General features: G+C 52.3%; 1 protein-coding gene across 1 annotated transcript in view; it reads left to right on the plus strand.

Annotated features, from left to right (window-relative positions):
- The first annotated feature begins 299 nt into the window (after positions 1-299).
- Positions 300-17542, plus strand: part of TAPBP (TAP binding protein) — a 167616-nt gene continuing 150373 nt past the window's right edge. The window contains exon 1 of the mRNA XM_069635221.1: positions 300-558. Coding sequence (XP_069491322.1) covers positions 504-558 — 55 coding nt within the window. The 5' untranslated portion in view covers positions 300-503. The remainder of the gene's footprint in view (positions 559-17542) is intronic.

A 17542-nucleotide genomic window follows, 5' to 3' on the forward strand; every position in this document is an offset into this window, starting at 1 on the left:
CTGTGCCCACAATCGAAAGTGAAAGCAACTCCTCTCATGCCTGGCTCTGGTCCCAGTGCCAGGCAACAGAGAGACAGGCAGCAGGCAGACACACACTGAGCAGGAGACACACAGAGAGGCACAGACGGAGAGACGGAGTGCAGACACACTGCCCTAGAGAGAGGGGGAGAGAGGGAGAGAGAAGACACATTCACAGTGAGGAAAAGACACACTGAGCAGGGGACAGAGACAGAGAGAGCAGACACACTCACAGAGAGGAAGCTACACACAGAGCAGGGGAGACACCCCGAGGCAGGTGCGCAGAACCTGTGCACACAGAAAGAAACACACAACAACAACACGACGAGAGAGAAAGCGAAACCTCGCGACCCAGTCTCAAGAGACACAGCTTGCTGCACGTAGAGACGAGGTGATACACACGCACAAGACTGGGGCAGTCTCTTCTGGCAGTCACTGTCTCTCTAACGTCCCCTGCGCAACTCTGGGACATCACCTGGCACAAGATGGTGGAACTGTCCACGATTTACCGACTGTCTGTGCTGCTGTGCACTGTCGCAGGTGAGTCTTCTGGGTGGCGCGTCTTCCCCAGGCGAGGGCCTCCGTGTCCCAATGTTTGGGGGTCCGAGGGAGGATCCCTGAACTCCCACTGTGGGTGTCTCCCTCGTCCTCGTGCACGGTGTCTCTTTCCCGCTGGTGGGTGACCCCTTCTGGTGGGGTACGTGTCTCCTTTTTCGGGTTGAGTCCCTCTTTCAGCCGGTGGATGTCTATTTCCCAGAGTGGTGTCTCTTTTTGACTGCCTCTCTTACCTGGAGTCGGTCACTCCTTCACAGATGGGCCCCTCTTTTTCGAGCTGGGTTTCTTTTCTTTTTTGCTGAGGGTGTTTTTTGTGGGTTCTGTTTTTTTTTGGAGTTCTGTCTGACTTTGTGAGTGCAGAAAAGTCCACATTTGAAATGTGTAAAAGTGTCATTGCATGTGGCAAGCAGTATTGCGAATTGCATTGTCTAGAATGCACACTCTTACGAGTTTATTTTTATTTTTTATTTATTTAGCAATTTGTATAGCGCACCAAGCCCGAAGGTATCTAGGCGCTTTTCTTGACAGAAAACGAGGATAGCAAGTTGCAAGGTTACATATTTGCAAGAGTGTTCTAGCAATTCATACAATACAATAGTTTGTGACCATCACATATCAGGTTACATGGTTACAAGGCTACTGAAGTGATAAAAGGTAAGTACAATAGTTACGAAGTTACATACATGCATCAGACGGTGCCCTGCTGTCTGTAAAATCAGGGTGCAGTGAGAATCTGTAGCTTGAGGGGTGAGGTTATTTTAGTAGTTGCTGTGTAAAGAGCCACGTTTTGAGGAGTTTTCGGAGTTGCAAGAGAACGGGGGCGGGGGAGGTGGTGTTCCCTCCTTCTTTGGGGCTCGCAAGAGAATACACACCGCTTTACGCCCATGGATGCGATCGCAGAGAAGTGAATGGTTTTTGAGGGCCTGATTCAGAGGCATGAGCAAAAAAATAAAGTCTTGTTCTGTGATGGAACAACACTTTTCATATTTGCACAAATCTGATGAGAAATGGTGCAATCTGGCACATTCACGCACCCTCGCCTTATTTATTTATTTATTTGCATTTATAAAGCGCACAAGCAGCCCGGAGGCATCGCGGTGCTGTTACAAAGAATCAGCTTAGTTACAGGTATATGAACTTATGGCACAGTAACGGCCCTAGTAACTGTTACTCTCATGGCCGCGACTTATCAAGGCCATTCGACTCCTCCATCGACCTTTGTACTGCATTTATTATCATCGTAGATGCGCGGCACCCCTGTGGGACCCGCTTCTGAGCTCTGAGGAAAAGTAGTGTGGAAAGCTGACATTCTCTCCTCCAGTTTCCAGCACCCCTATCCTGAGGCGGGTGGAAGATTTACAGGAGGGTTGCTGGCGTGCTTTCCAGTTGCAAAAGCTGATCAAATCTATCGTTGTGGGGCCAGCGTGTGCACCCGTCACTTCGACGATTTCTAAAATGGCTGCCACGTTTCTGATTTACGAAAGTGTCCTTGCGCCTTCAGCATATCAGAACGTGGTGCTGCAAATCCAGGGACATGCTTCGCGTGACGTATTTTAGCCCCCTTTTTTTTACACGCAAAAGAAGGGCTCTGCCAGGAGAGTCCCCTTGCGTGCCTGCATTACTGACTGGCACCGTGGGACGCAAATCAGGCACACGCAAGAGTCGAGGCTTTGATGTCAGTACACGGCAGCACCAAAATAGGTGTTGTGAGATGATACACTAAGACAACATCATATACATGAAACAAAGGGATTTGTACCTTTACATATATCATTAGAGTAAATGTTGTTTACATATGGTTGTGGATAATAACTGTGGTCTCTTAATCTAAAAACTTGCATTCTCAAGAAATTGATGTTAGCATTACATGTTTGTGAATTGTTGTAAAATTGTTTCTTTATTGAATATGCACTGAATAGCCACCTAAGAGCTGTTAGACACTGGACGCTTTTTTCATCACTAGCCACTTTTTGGTGGTTTTAATTGAATGTCTTTTAAACTTGTTTTTTTATGAATTAAAGGTAAAATGTTTATCAATATAGTGTTTGAGGCTAACATTGTTTGGTTGAATACTCCATATACTTTGTTGCCCCAACTTCTTGGAATTTAATTCAGACTGGTGGTTAACCTCACATACCATACAGGCCGACACCATAAACCATTAGAGGTAGGGAGCTTGTTTTTGTGTAGTTTGATGTCAGTACGCCACATTATTTCGTTCACAGAATATGGTTCTTTTAAGAAAAGTGTGGTTCCTCTAACACTTTCCTAATTTTTCATGGATCTCAGATTTGGGCTTGAGGTGTCATACTGGTTGTAGAGAGGACACCAAGTGCTGTACGCTGTCGTGGAGGCCCGCTTCCGCTGTTGGTAAAAGAGTATGCGGCTACGTGAGATATGAAAGCTCTTGTTACACCAAGGAAAGCGTCACTATGCCCTCCCCCACCCACCTTAGAATGGTGGCGCCGGAAGTTGGCTGGGAGCAGGAGAGGTGACTTTTGATTTTCCCGGGGCTGCCGCTGGACCGATTTTTAGGAAGTTCCATTGAAAGTATAGGGAATTTTAGCACAGATGGCTTTTTTCCGGGGGGCGCCCTGGCCCCGGAGCACCCGCGTACGCGGCGCACCTGGCTGGGGTGCTGCCGGCTGGGAAGGCCACTTCTCATCAGAGCTCAGAATCAGGCCCTGAGTGCTTAGTGCAGGTGGAAGAAACACTCTCTCTAGGACCATCCCACTTTGTACATTGTTGCAAGCCACACATTTATAACAAGCTCTGTTTGAATGACTGGGTAAAGGGGTAGGGTGACCAGACGTCCCCAGAATTGGGTGCTCTGTCCCCCTTTCTCAGGATTATTTTTCCATTGGAAACTGCCGTGGTCCTGGTTTCTGGTATTAGGTCTTCATAGCTGGCAGGCAGGAGTGCACAGCCTCACACAGAAGAAAGGCTGCATTTTACGAATGAAGAAGTGGTAGTTTGTGATCAAGTGTAATGTGTGTTTATCCCACCAGTACTTAAACCTCCTCTCCTCCAACTGCTACTGCAGTGTAGTGCCTTGCCAGCCGCGTTCAAGAGTTAGTCCTACTTTTATGCTAGTTGCCCTGTCCCATTGTTTTACTTTTTTAATCTGGTCACCCTATAAAGAGGCCCCCAAAGTGTCTCTTCCGCCCTCTCTGCTTTCAGGGGGTGTCTCTTTCCCTGCCACTCTCTCCTGAAGGGGCGGGGAGTTTCCAGTAAAAAGCCCCTGTCCTCTTCCACTTTCAGTCTCTGGCTCGGCAGCCTCTGCGGCTCCTGCTCAGTCAGAGAACCAATGGGGCGCGACCTTTTAATCTCGCCCCAGTCGCTGTGGGCTGAGGGCTCCGCCTCTAGTGCAGATCACACGTGATGTCTCGGAAGCGATTGTGCAAATCCAAGGCTTGCAACAGTCCTCCTGAAGCGTATGGGGCCCTCAGACTACAAACATGATTTAAAAAAGTGCATAAACCCCGCAAAACCAGCCAACTCCCCTACCCTTTCCACGACCATCCACTAATCACCCCTTCCACTGGTCGTCACTACAATTATAAAGCCCGTTTGTTTTATGCTATTGTCTCATGCTGGAGAGCGCCTTTTGAAATGTGAGTGCCTTCTTTGCGCTTTGGCCTTTTTAATGAAAAAGCTGGGGCTGGCTATGCGTGAATGTTTTTTTTTTTGTTTTATTTTTGTATTTTCTTTAATGTGTAATTTGGCTATTAAACAAACCTTAAACACAGTAAAAACGGCAAGACATAATCTCACAATTATAAAACACATTGCGATTAACAGCTAAAATCCAAACAAATTCCTATGTATATCCCATTAATATCTCAATACAATAAACCCTACTCACTCACTGAAGAGAGAACCTTCATTTATCCCACTAACTTCACACACTCTTTCCATATATAAAAAGCAGAAGATGAAACAACCACTGAGTCGGCTCTAAACAAGGTCTTCCAAAATGGACCCGAGTTGATCATTCTGAAGTCAGTGCAAATGTTGGCATATCCTTTTTTGTAATGGCTCTCCATTATATGACAAGATGTTAAAACATGACTAGGGCAGGTGAGTTCTGATTTTAGGGTGCGTAGGAAGATGCCTTACATGAGTGAGGTATTAATGATTTCAAAGAGGAGGGTGAGGGAGACCCGCTTCTCCTGCATTTAGATGGCAGCAGGGATGGTGTGATCTGTGTATGCAGTTGGTTTAAGAGGTGTAAGGGTGTCGGGAAGATCCTTGGGGGTAAGGGGAGTAAAGGAGGTCCAAGTTTGTGTTATGCAGCATGAGATCAAGAGCGGGCGGCCAGAGGGCACTGATTTTATAGTATCAATCTGTTGTCGTATATAATCTGTATTGCTGATAAAGATTTTGCTAATACCGTTGCATCTTTCTGTTAACTCAAGGATTACGCGGTTGAGCAGTGGGTTTGAGAATTGTTTTACTGCCATAAAGAGAGGTTTGATCGTGAGTTGATAAAAGAGTGTCGACGTTGGAGATGGTGGGGTTGGTTAGAGTTGCTAGCTTGTGTTCTAGTACTTTCTGTGGCTGGTCCTTAAAGAAGCGACTCAGGTACATGGCAGGCTTACACTGTCCTTTGTTGGATGGGAGTGTATGTGTACGGAGGATGGGTATAGTGGCATGGTCTGTCCAGTCAAGGGGGGTAGCGTTACGACATGGTATGCGGGGATATGCCGAGAAGATAAGATCAGGTATGTTTCGTGTGGTGCTATGTCCAGGGACTCTAAGAGAATGTTCTTGGTGCTTTTAGTGGCTTGAGCCCATGGCAGGTTGAAGTCAGCAAGGGATGTGTTTGTTGAGGTTGTGATTGATGTTGGGGTGGTGTGGTTGGAAATGTCATTGAGGAATGACCCGCACCTGTGAGGTGGGTGGTAGATCAGATGGAATGTCGCACTCGGTTATGCGGCAGTGCGGTCGGCATGTTGGATGCTGTATCCGGATGGGATGAGAACTTTAAAGATATGGGTAGGGGTGAGGAAAAGACAAGTCGTTTCTATGACACAAGTGGCATTGAGTTGGTGATTGGGGATGTCTGTGTTGCCGGACGAGTGCGCGATAATGAGCAATAGGTTGCCAGAGAGAAGGGCGCGTGGAGATAGCATGGAAACAAGGTGGATGTGGATGGCATTGAGAGGATTGGTGGTGTTTCGGTGCCACACTAGCGGTTGGAGGTGCAGCCTGGCCGCACGCACTGTTGATGTTGCAAAGTCCTCTTGACTTGAAGCCACTGGCATGCTTTTGGGCAGCAGATGGACAGAAGAGCAGAAGCCTGTTGCCGCATCTTCAGAGCTTGTTGACGAGGAAGAAACACTCAGCTCCTGAGGGTGTCGAAGATGACTCCAATAAACGCTTACCCTTGGGAAGGATTGACTCTTCCCGTCTCTGAATTCAGAAACCACTTGTGCTCCTCCAGGAAGATGCACACGACCTTCACATCTGTACTGATGGAGAATGGATCAATCGTTGTCGATGTAGGGGTGGGATTCCCCCTCTCATGTAGTACGCCCCACACCTAATGAGGCCGAAACAAGACTGGCGTTGTTTGTGGTCATGTGCCAATTGGATGCTACCAAGCAGTTCAGGCTGGACTAGCAGGGCCGGTCTGGGACATGAAATAGGCCCAGGCATCTCGAAAAAAGTGGCCCGCCCCTCGCCTCAAATAAAGTGGCCCTCCTCAGTGAATCAATTCACAGAAAATGCTACTTATGGAGGGTTAATGGTGTTTGTTGATGGGATCCGCGTAATAGCCCAAGGATGAAGAACATTAAAAGACTGTTTCGACATTAACTGCGGTCTGTCAGTGGCTCGCAGCAACACACTAGTACCTCTCTGTCGGAGTAAGGCCTGGTGGGGAGCCCTGCCCCCAGCCCAGTGAGTGAGGCAACACGAACTGTGGCAGACAAAGGAGATGCCGGGGTAGAGATCACAGGGACCGGGGGAAAGTGGAGGCTGTGCGCTCTGTGATACACTGCATACACCTTCTGCAAACATCTGCGGGTTTGGTTCTATGTTCTTTCATCGACAGTCATTTTTACGACTGTCTTTTTTACGAGTACACAATTACGAAAAAGGTAATAAAATTGGTTTGGTTTTTTTGGGGGGGGGGTTCCCACCAGACCCTCCCCCACCTACTTTTAACTATTCCCCACCCCAACACCTTATCTGCCCTTTCCCACCCCCCCAAAATTGCGATGACCTTTTCCGTAATTGTGTACTCATAAAAAAGGCAGGTGTAAAAATGACTGTCGATGAAACAACGGTATACCGCAAAAACATGCTTTGTGTCACACAGTTATCACCTGCCCACAGAGGCATCTCACATCCTGGATGTGAGCACCTGACACGTGCTGCCTCTACTCCTCTCCACACTGGTGCCACCGGTGCCTCGCGGTGCTTGTACAACTCTGTGTTCTTGCCGGGCATGCACTGGTAAGATAACCCAATGGGTGCTACAGCTTCTGCAGAAATCTGTGTAGGCATGTTATGGTATCTCACATCCTGGAGGCTGGACCCGAGTACCTGCCACACACTGCCTACATCTACCCCACTTCATTGGTGCCACCTTTTATCGCTGGCGATCCCACAACTCTCTGAATTTGCAGGGCATAGCTCCTTCAAGAACGGGTTTTGCTTTATTGCATGCACCAGTAAGATAATCCAGTGGATGAACACAACTGCTGCAGAAATCTGACAAATTAGACTGCGTGTCGCGCAGGCATCACCCGCCCCTACAGAAGAATCATAGATGCACCCCATGTCCTGATTGTGAGTACCCGGCCCACGCTCCCTGAATCTACCCCTCTCCATTGGTGCCACTGGGTACCCCAAGGCGATCCGACAACTCGCCCCCGCAAGAACAGGTTATGCTTGATAGCATGCACCAGTAAAATAATCCAGTGGATGAACACAACTGCTGCAGAAATCTGACGAATTAGACTGCGTGTCGCGCAGGCATCACCCGCCCCTACAGAAGAATCATAGATGCACCCCATGTCCTGATTGTGAGTACCCGGCCCACGCTCCCTGAATCTACCCCTCTCCATTGGTGCCACTGGGTACCCCAAGGCGATCCGACAACTCGCCCCCGCAAGAACAGGTTATGCTTGATAGCATGCACCAGTAAGATAATCCAGTGGGTGAACACACCTGCTGCAGAAATCTGACGAATTAGGCTGCGTGTCGCGCAGGCATCACCCGCCCCTACAGAAGAATCATAGATGCACCCCATGTCCTGATTGTGAGTACCCGGCCCACGCTCCCTGAATCTACCCCTCTCCATTGGTGCCACTGGGTACCCCAAGGCGATCCAACAACTCACCCCCGCAAGAACAGGTTATGCATGAAAAGGAGCGGGCTAATGCACGTGCTGTACAATTCTGGGCACTGTGAACTGTGCAGTGGTGGAAGTGCAAAACAATAAACTAGTGGTGCTCTGGCTGCATCCATAAAGAAGAGAGTGGGATGGCCAGAAAGCTGGCAGAGGGAGGGAGCGTGGGGACCAAGGTCACAAACTTTGGGCTGAACAGCGAAGCGCCACTCTTCAAATTTGATCACGTACCTTCCAGGCTTTATTTTCACATCCCGAATGGTAAAGTCCCAGAATGCAATATAACGTCAACCTGAAAAATCTATTGAAGGCCAGGGTACTTTCAGTGCTTGAAGACACGTGTAATAAAATAAGCTGTGTAATAAGCTGATAGATATGGAGATGGTTTGTCACAAACCTCCAGCTCGTCATGATGTCATGACATTGAAAACATTTGATTGGTGACTTAAAGCAACTTTCTTTTTGTGCATGTCAAGCCGGTAGAGTCATCATGGATTATAAACACATCTTTAAATGGGCGCTTTGTGTTGCTCGCTTTAACTATCACAGATGTGCAAGGTAACTGGTGCTTTGCAGCTCTTTGAGTTGGACCTGTCCCGCCATGCATATGAAAGGTTCTGCCACTGATAGAAGACATGTGTTTGCAACCTGAGCACCTTGAGGACCTGCAGAGGCACGGACGCCGTGCGTGTTTCTTCCTCGCTGAGACTTGCGGCACTGGCAATGCTTGAATGTCCGGCCTGAGCCGAGTCTGTATTTGGCTCAGGAGACAGAGAACGCACTCTGTAAAAAGCAAGTGACCGAGTGGTGCGGGCGGCGAACCAAGGATTTATATTGCACTTCCATCTCTCCATGTGTGGCTACACGCATCGGCGATCCCCCTCTCGGCTTCTCCCGCTGAAGCGTCGTTGCAATGTTACCCTGGCTCTGAGTACCGAACTCTCCCCGAGCACCCCGTGACAATCCAACAGTTCCCTGGCCCTGGCCACACCCGCCTACCTTTCAAAAAGGCTGAAGGGCCAGTCCACACCTGTCAGGACCTGCCCTTTTGAGGGATGGGGGGCAAGCCTGATTGCATATGGTTTTCCCCTTCTGTAATGGCTTGGCAGGTGAAGAACGATGGTCACGAGGGTTGCCCAGAGCAATGCCAGTGGTTAAGATTCATTCCAAACCTTCCAGCCATCACCTCTTTTGTTCTGCGTTGTGGTTTAGACTGGGTAAAGGTTGTTTGTTGGCCCTACTTGTTTTTTCCCAGTTGGGCTGAGGTTTGGGAGGCACAGGGACTTGCTATCGTCTTCTGCCTGATTCAAAAGATCCCCCACCTGGAATCCAAAACATTTTTGCCCTGGTGTAATTTCAGAAGGGGACCCCTGGGGTTGTTTTGAGTGCTGCACAGGCTAGCGAGCTGGCCTGCGCATAGAGTGCCGCAGGGGTTATTTAAGGGGGCAGGGAAGGTTCGAGAGCAGGCGGCGGTTTAGGACGAGCGTTTGTCCTGGTCGCCTGCTCTTGAGCCTCCCCTGCTGGGCCGTTGTTGGAGGTGAGGAAGGGCCCGTTGTCGGTTTTTCGGTAGTGGCAGGCGGGTAGGCTTAGGAAGGGGCTATTTTGTGGGCTGTGATATATATATATATATATATATAAAAGAAGAAACATAGTCGGGTGTACCGTACACCTAACCTCACTTTGCGGGGGCCAGCTCTCCGCCATCGGGTGGGGCCCCGAGGGTGGGTGTTCAGCTGGTAGGCAGCTGGGGTCCGAGGAACGCCAGTGAAGGCTTTTGTGGGCATCGGAGGGCCTGTCGTCTTGGCCTGCTGCCGGACCCCCTCCTCTCTTGCACAGGGCGGTATGGAGCCCTGGGGGGGGTCGGGTCCGGTCGGGCACAGTGCGCACTGCCTAGGGACGCATCGGGAGCTCTCATCCTTGTTGGGGGGAGAGAGCTGCGGTGCGGTGCTGTAGTGCGGCTACCTGGAGCAGTGCAGACCCTTAAAGGGGCCACAGTGAATTAGCGGTCTCCCGCTGCAGGACTCCTGAGGAGCTGAGGAAAAGAGGCACAGAAGTGCGGTGTCGTTTTGCGGCACCAGGTGGCGCCTCCCGCACCAATGCCTGGTGGGCAGAGTGGTCCCTGGGCATCTTGTCAGTCAACATAAGGGGAGCAGGGGGTACTTAAAAAAGTTAAGTAATAATAAAATAAAATAATATGCAAACATTCTTTTAATGTACTATATTGACAGGAGGTAAAGATCAGAGGAGGTTAGTTCAGTAGCAGGTGGTTGCCCATCGCCTCGGGGGCTTGGATCCAGGGTTTGAAGGGAGAAGCCTGTTTTCTGTTGCCATCCCCTCTTGGGGCAGGCCCCGCAAGGGGAGCATCTAGTGGCTCGGGGGCAAGTTGGAGGATAAGCTGGGAGGCAGTTACGCGCATTTCAGTGCTGCTGCAGCAGGATGGTGGGACAGGGGGCAAAGAAAAGGGGGGGTGGTCGATGCCCAGGCGCTGAGGGAGGCCCTGGCTATTATCAGCAGGGCAACTAAGGTCCAGCTTGAGGGGGCGGTAGGAGAAGTTACGGGGGAAAGGAGGACAGTGGGGAGAGGCCACAGCATAGAGCTGTGGCGGATGAGGCCCTTGCTGCAGTGGTGGCGTGCAGCCCTGCGGCGGGCAGAGGGGAGGTTTGGGATAATGGGGTGAGGAGAAGAAGGAGGGAGATCCCCAGGAGAGCGGGAAAGGGGGCAGGAGGGACGGGAGAGGGGTCAGGGAAGGGTGCGGGGCACAAAGACCCGGGGGAGGATGCAGGTGATAGGAGACTGCGTGAGGGTGCAGGGCAGACAGGGGGATAAGGGTGCAGGGGAACAGAGAGGGACAGCAGTGCGAAGGGGAAAGGAAGGAAAATACCTGCAGAAGAGTGGGGGAGGGAGGAGGGGAGAGCAGTCCCCTTCATGTGGTGGGGAAAGGGAGAGGTGCGGAACGACCTCCCCGGCTAGGAGGATTTTGGGCGGGGGGCACAGTACGGCCCCCGCTGTTCCGGAGGGAGAGGGTTTAAGAATGGCCCCTCCGCATGAGTCAAGAGGACAGACAGGAGGGTGCAGTACGGCCTCTAGCACGGATGACCGAAGGGTGGAGGAGAGGACCCTTCGCCCGAGAGAAGAGGACCAGGAAGGGGTTTCCACGGCCCCGCCAAGAAGACGCTGAAGGAGTGGTGAGGCGGACGCCCCGGGCTCACAAGAGGATCTGCACGGCCCGATCATGTGCTCGCAACAGCCATGGTATTACAGTGGGGATGATGAAGGGGTGGAGGAGAGGACCCTTCGCCCGAGAGAAGAGGACCAGGAAGGGGTTTCCACGGCCCCGCCAAGAAGACGCTGAAGGAGTGGCGAGGCGGACGCCCCGGGCTCCCAAGAGGATCTGGACGGCCCGATCATGTGCTCGCAACAGCCATGGTATTACAGTGGGGATGATGAAGGGGTGGAGGAGAGGACCCTTCGCCCGAGAGAAGAGGACTAGGAAGGGGTTTCCACGGCCCCGCCAAGAAGACGCTGAAGGAGTAGCGAGGCGGACGCCCCGGGCTCACAAGAGGATCTGCACGGCCCGATCATGTGCTCGCAACAGCCATGGTATTACATTGGGGATGATGAAGGGGTGGAGGAGAGGACCCTTCGCCCCAAAGAAGAGGACCAGGAAGGGGTTTCCACGGCCCCGCCAAGAAGACGCTGAAGGAGTGGCGAGGCGGACGCCCCGGGCTCACAAGAGGATCTGCACGGCCCGATCATGTGCTCGCAACAGCCATGGTATTACAGTGGGGATGATGAAGGGGTGGAGGAGAGGACCCTTCGCCCGAGAGAAGAGGACTAGGAAGGGGTTTCCACGGCCCCGCCAAGAAGACGCTGAAGGAGTGGCGAGGCGGACGCCCCGGGCTCACAAGAGGATCTGCACGGCCCGATCATGTGCTCGCAACAGCCATGGTATTACAGTGGGGATGATGAAGGGGTGGAGGAGAGGACCCTTCGCCCGAGAGAAGAGGACCAGGAAGGGGTTTCCACGGCCCCACCAAGAAGACGCTGAAGGAGTGGCGAGGCGGACGCCCCGGGCTCACAAGAGGATCTGCACGGCCCGATCATGTGCTTGCAACAGCCATGGTATTACAGTGGGGATGATGAAGGGGTGGAGGAGAGGACCCTTCGCCCAAGAGAAGAGGACCAGGAAGGGGTTTCCACGGCCCCGCCAAGAAGACGCTGAAGGAGTGGCGAGGCGGACGCCCCAGGCTCACAAGAGGATCTGCATGGCCCGATCATGTGCTCGCAACAGCCATGGTATTACAGTGGGGATGATGAAGGGGTGGAGGAGAGGACCCTTCGCCCGAGAGAAGAGGACCAGGAAGGGGTTTCCACGGCCCCACCAAGAAGACGCTGAAGGAGTGGCGAGGCGGACGCCCCGGGCTCACAAGAGGATCTGCACGGCCCGATCATGTGCTCGCAACAGCCATGGTATTACAGTGGGGATGATGAAGGGGTGGAGGAGACGACCCTTCGCCCGAGAGAAGAGGACCAGGAAGGGGTTTCCACGGCCCTGCCAAGAAGACGCTGAAGGAGTGGCGAGGCGGACGCCCCGGGCTCACAAGAGGATCTGCACGGCCCGATCATGTGCTCGCAACAGCCATGGTATTACAGTGGGGATGATGAAGGGGTGGAGGAATATGTGGGGCAGTGGGAGGATGAAGGGTACAGTGTAGTAAGGAGGAGGGGGAGGGCGAGAAGGAGTTTAAGGTGGGAAGGTGAAAGCCAGGAGCAAAGGGGCTGGGGGGCAAGAGGTCAGGGGGGGAACTGGCTGGGTGAGACTGTTGACATGTTTTGCCCCCGCAGCAGGAGCCCAGTAAGGAAGGAGATGAGGAGCGTTGGAGTGGAGGTCAGGCTGCAGACAGGCAACGGCAGGGCAGAAAGAGGTGAGCGGGTAGGAGAATGGTCACCAGTATGGCATAGGGGGGACACGAGGTTGGGGGCAAGAAGGGACGGGGCAGGGGTGCAAGGGCCGAGGAGAGAGCTTGGCTTGCAGCCTATGGAGGCCTTTGTTGTGGAAAAGAAGGTTTCTTCGGTGGAGGTGCAGACAGACAGGGCGATTGAGCCCTTGGCACCCGAGGCACAGGTTCCAAAAGAGAAGGATGCAGAGGGAAAGGGAAAGGAGAAGGGAAAGGAGAAGAAGTTGCCATACATGGGCATTACGAAAGCGTTGGGGGCACATTTGATGTCATCAACAAAGGAGAAGATATGGGCAGGGGAATTTGTGGATGTGTTCAAGCTATTACACAGGGAGGTAAGAGCCAAGGAGGGTTCTAAGGAGGAGGAGAGGGAGTTGGCCTCACGTCCAAAGGTGCTGGTGACGATCGAGAATTGGACGTCAGCTTTTATCATCTATGCAAGTGTCTATTGTGAGAAAGTTCCGGAGAGATGTGTGGCTCTGTTGAAGTCTATGGACGTGATTAGGAAGGCTTTCACGAGTTTTGGAGGTTTCGCGTGGGTGCGTTATGACGAGGAGTTTAGTGCAAGGTTGGCGGAAGACAGCCAGGCTGTTTGAGGGGAGATAGACATGGATCTCTGGTTGCAATGGATGGCACTGACGAGGCCAACTCTAACGGTACACACGGCAAGTGGATTACCCGTGCCTTACCGGCCCTTTCTTGGTTGCCCCGCCCCAGAAGGGGCGGGGGGAGGAGGCAGAGGTCAGCCCTCAGCAGCATGTTGGGCTTTCAATAAAGAAGGCTGCACGAGCATGATGTGCAAATTTAAACAAGAGTGCAGCAGATGCAAGGGTCGGCATCCGATTACACATTGTTTTCAGGCAGGGGACAGAGGGAAAGGGTGAGGAGCGGGGCAAGGAGGTGGGGGGGAAGGACCGTATGCCAGTTAAAGTGGGGGTTTCTGTAGGTGGGGCCTCAATTTATCGGAAAGGGTGGGAGGGCGCAAAGGTTGGAGAAAGGTTTTGGGGGCGATCCCAAGGGAGTAGGGGGTGGGTGAGGAGGAACACGTTTAGGTAGGGCGGGGGAGGGTGCGGGGGGGATGTAACTGGAAAACTAATAGGGGGGGTGGCCGTCATTGGGAGGGTGTGGATGACGGTGGCAAAGCCCTCACGCTTGCACGACAAGGTGAGCAAGCTTTGGAGGATGTGAGAGGGTTATAGCGGCACAGAGTTAATACGGAGAGACTCACAGAGGTTAAGAGGATATTGCAACTTCGAGCATACAGTAGTAGCCCTGGTTCGCGTGAGGGGCAGGAGACAGGGAACGCGCTAGGGTGGGAATTCAGTACGTACAGAACGGGAGGCACTTGGCTAGTTTGGCCCTTGGTGCAATGGGGGAATGAGGAGAGGTGACTGCATGGATGGGGGAGCGGGAGCGCCCCTGTTGCAGTGGGGGGGAAGTGATGAGAGGTGACTGCATGGACGGGGGTGCATGAGGGCACCTGGTGCAGGTGGGAAACATGGTGTAAGGGACGCAAGGTGCTAGAAGAGCAAGTTATGTGGATTGGACTGCATGGACGTGGGTGCACGTGGGCCCCTGGTGCAGTGGCGGAGAGATGAAATGAGGAGATGGGACTGCATGGACTGGGGTGCACGTGGGCCCCTGGTGCAGGGTGGGTTACACGGTGCAATAGTAGTAAGGTGATGGAGGGTGGGGGGCCAGTGTGAACAGGAGGGGAGTAGGATAGAGGAGGAAGGAGGTCTAAATGGGGGTAGGTGCATTGTTTAGAAGGTGGGTGTTAAAGGTGCAAATTATAGGTGGGCCAGGAAGGAAAGGGCCGGGGGGGGGTTCCGTAGTGGGAGTAAGGAGGTGGTCAGGGAGGATGGGCTGTCTTGGGTGAGACAGATAGGGGTAAATGAAGGGTGGTTTTTTAGGAGTTATGTTTGGGTCTGCACCGCTGGCAGCAAATGTATTAGGGGGTCACGAGGGGGTTTTTGAGGCAGTGGGGGAGTGAGCAGAGGTGGGGAATGTTGCCTGAAGGAGGTTGGCGCAAGGCATGGGAAGGTAGTTGGAGGGGGACTAGCAGAGGAAAGGGGTACGGGGGGCGCTGGGATAAGGGAAGTTCAGGGGATATAAGTAGAGATTTCCGGGAATTGGGGGCAGATTGGGAACAAGGGCAGGAACAAGGGGGGTGGTTTGGCAACGGAGAAGAGAGACTCATAACTCTTTTCTTTTGCAGCTGGGGCTTGAAGGAGAGGTGAGTTGCCGTGGACGTGGAATTGCGGCCAGCGAATGGTTATTGGGGCGGGGTATGTGGGGAGAGAGATCCGATTGTTTGGTCGCAACTGAGGACGCAGGAATAACTGTATTTTAGGGAGATAAGGGGCTTAGAGGGGTCTATTTGCTGCCCATGCTGGCGGAGGGATTTATAGTACACGCAGGAGGGATGGCTTAGTAATTAATGAGGAGTAGCTTTGCTATAGAAATAACAGGGGACCCAGCTGGTGCTCGGGAGTGGGGCTCAAGGTAAGGTGGTTGGACAAAGTTGTCACCCAGGAGCGTTGCAGGGGGATGGTATTTGAAGGGGCAGCAGGTAGGTCTAGGAGGAAGTTTTACGGCTAGTTGGGGATGTTGTTGAGGCAGTGGGGGGCACGAGCGCTGGTGCTCAGGGACACAGCTGTGTGAGGATTGCATTTTAAAGAGGAGGGAGGGCATCTATCGGTTTATGGGAATAGTTAGTGTATTAGGAGGCGACGTGGACGGTCCAAGACATAACACAAATTGGAAGTAGAGGTAAGTTAGGAGGGGTGGGGCAGGAGGAACACCTCAGGGGAGGGTTTTTCTTGTGCCGGGGCCATGGCCCCTTTGGATGAGGGGGGAGGAAAGCACAATGGGGGAATTGAGCGGGAAAGGATGGGGGTGATGCTGTTTGCAGGAACGGACTACCCCGGGGGTGCAAAGAGTGGGAACAGGTATTGAAGATGGAGGGGCATGTCCCCGGGGAGACGATGGGAGAAAGCGGGAAGGAAGGCTGGAGAAGATGGTAAGGAGACGCTAGGGAGCAAGGGATAGGTAGGCAGGAATTTAAACTGACTTATTTATTTAATTGTTGGGAGAATTGAAATGTTTAATTATTAATTTGTTTGGCAAGTTGTTAAAAACAGATTTGTTAGTCTGTAATGCCAGGGACCAGGTTAGCGTTTATTTGTGAGCTTTGGCCTGTCACATTAAAGTGACCTTTTCCACTAACAAGCGAGTCTGCGTGTTTTGTGCATTAAGCCAAAAAAGAGACTTTCTGTGCAGTGCCACCTTTCAGGTACTGTAATCAATATTGGCGCCTGGCACCAATCATAGGAGGTGAAGACTGGGCTGCAGATGTCAGACTGTCACATGCTGTCTCGAAAAGCGGCTGCTCCTACTCCTCCATTGCCAGAAAACATTCTGTACCCCAGCAAAGTCACGTGAGAAACAGACGTGGCGTGAATGGAAGCCCCAGAGGCAAGGTTTGGGGAACCTTAGTCCAAGCTTTTGGCATCCGCCGAAGCGGAAGCTTCTGGTTCCTCTGTGTCCAGCTTGTGGCATACACAGGACATGACCTCAGCCAGAAGCTCCCTGAAGTACCCTCCTGGATCCCAGGGCACTCTGATTGGGTATCAGGTCTGGGACCTTATCTCAGTAGGGGGGTTCATCAGGCTGGGGAGGTGGACAGCAGTTGCTTGAAGCCAAATCTACTCTGACCTCTGCCATGGCCTGCAAGTGTTCATCAAGGAATCCAGGCACTGGGGCGGGCACAGGGGGTATGCTTGCTCTCTGCATCCTGAGATGGAAGTGGTGCAATTACCTGGGCACATGATGGCACTGCCTGGCAAACGCCTTTCTAATGTCTATGCACAAGCCAGAACTGCTGGCTTTATCAGTGCTTGCTTTTAACAGAACCTCGATGCAAGGAACAGATGTAAAGGAAGTGGTTGAAGGCACACTTATTATATAAGTAGCACATTAAACACATTTACAGCTGCAAATAAGACTACTTAGAAAAAACACTGGCACACAATTTGATCTTGCCGCTTGATAGAGCTAGCTCAGAGCTATCCAAAAGGATGTGTTTTGGGCAGGGTTGTGCAGGCAATCAATGGGAATGGCCCTCGGGATTAGCATGGCCTGGACATTTCATGGGCAGGCAAGTAACCAAACGCCATCCACGAGCTGTGTGTCTCCCCTCACATGCCACCTTCTTCCTAGCTGAACTCCAGTATAATAGTGTCAGCATATAGGCGTCTTTAAAGGGCCCCCTAATAGCCAAAACTAAAAAGGGAACCACTGGGCATTTACAGCTCACAACTGCCCTTGCGCACCCATATCAGGAGGCCCCCGCCTAACACCACTGACATGTGCACCCTTACTGGGCTCTCCTAAACAGGGACACTGACTGAGCACTCCCAGATGGTGAAACATACCGAGCGCCCACCTCCGCTGGGCGCTCAATTTGTGAAATGGAATGGGCACTCCTAGTGTCAATGTCGGCTTCGGAAGGCTCAGTATCAGTCTCAAAAGAGTCCCCCTCCTCCTCACCTGGAGAGCTGGAGCTTGGAGAAGGCGTCGTCTTCCTTCCTCCAGCTCTGTAATGCTTTTTTTTGTGCAGGTACGGTCTACCCCGAAAGGAAGCCGCTGT

This window comes from Ambystoma mexicanum, chromosome 13 (genome assembly GCF_040938575.1).
Source record: "Ambystoma mexicanum isolate Mex_15411 chromosome 13, UKY_AmexF1_1, whole genome shotgun sequence".
Lineage (NCBI taxonomy): Eukaryota > Metazoa > Chordata > Amphibia > Caudata > Ambystomatidae > Ambystoma > Ambystoma mexicanum.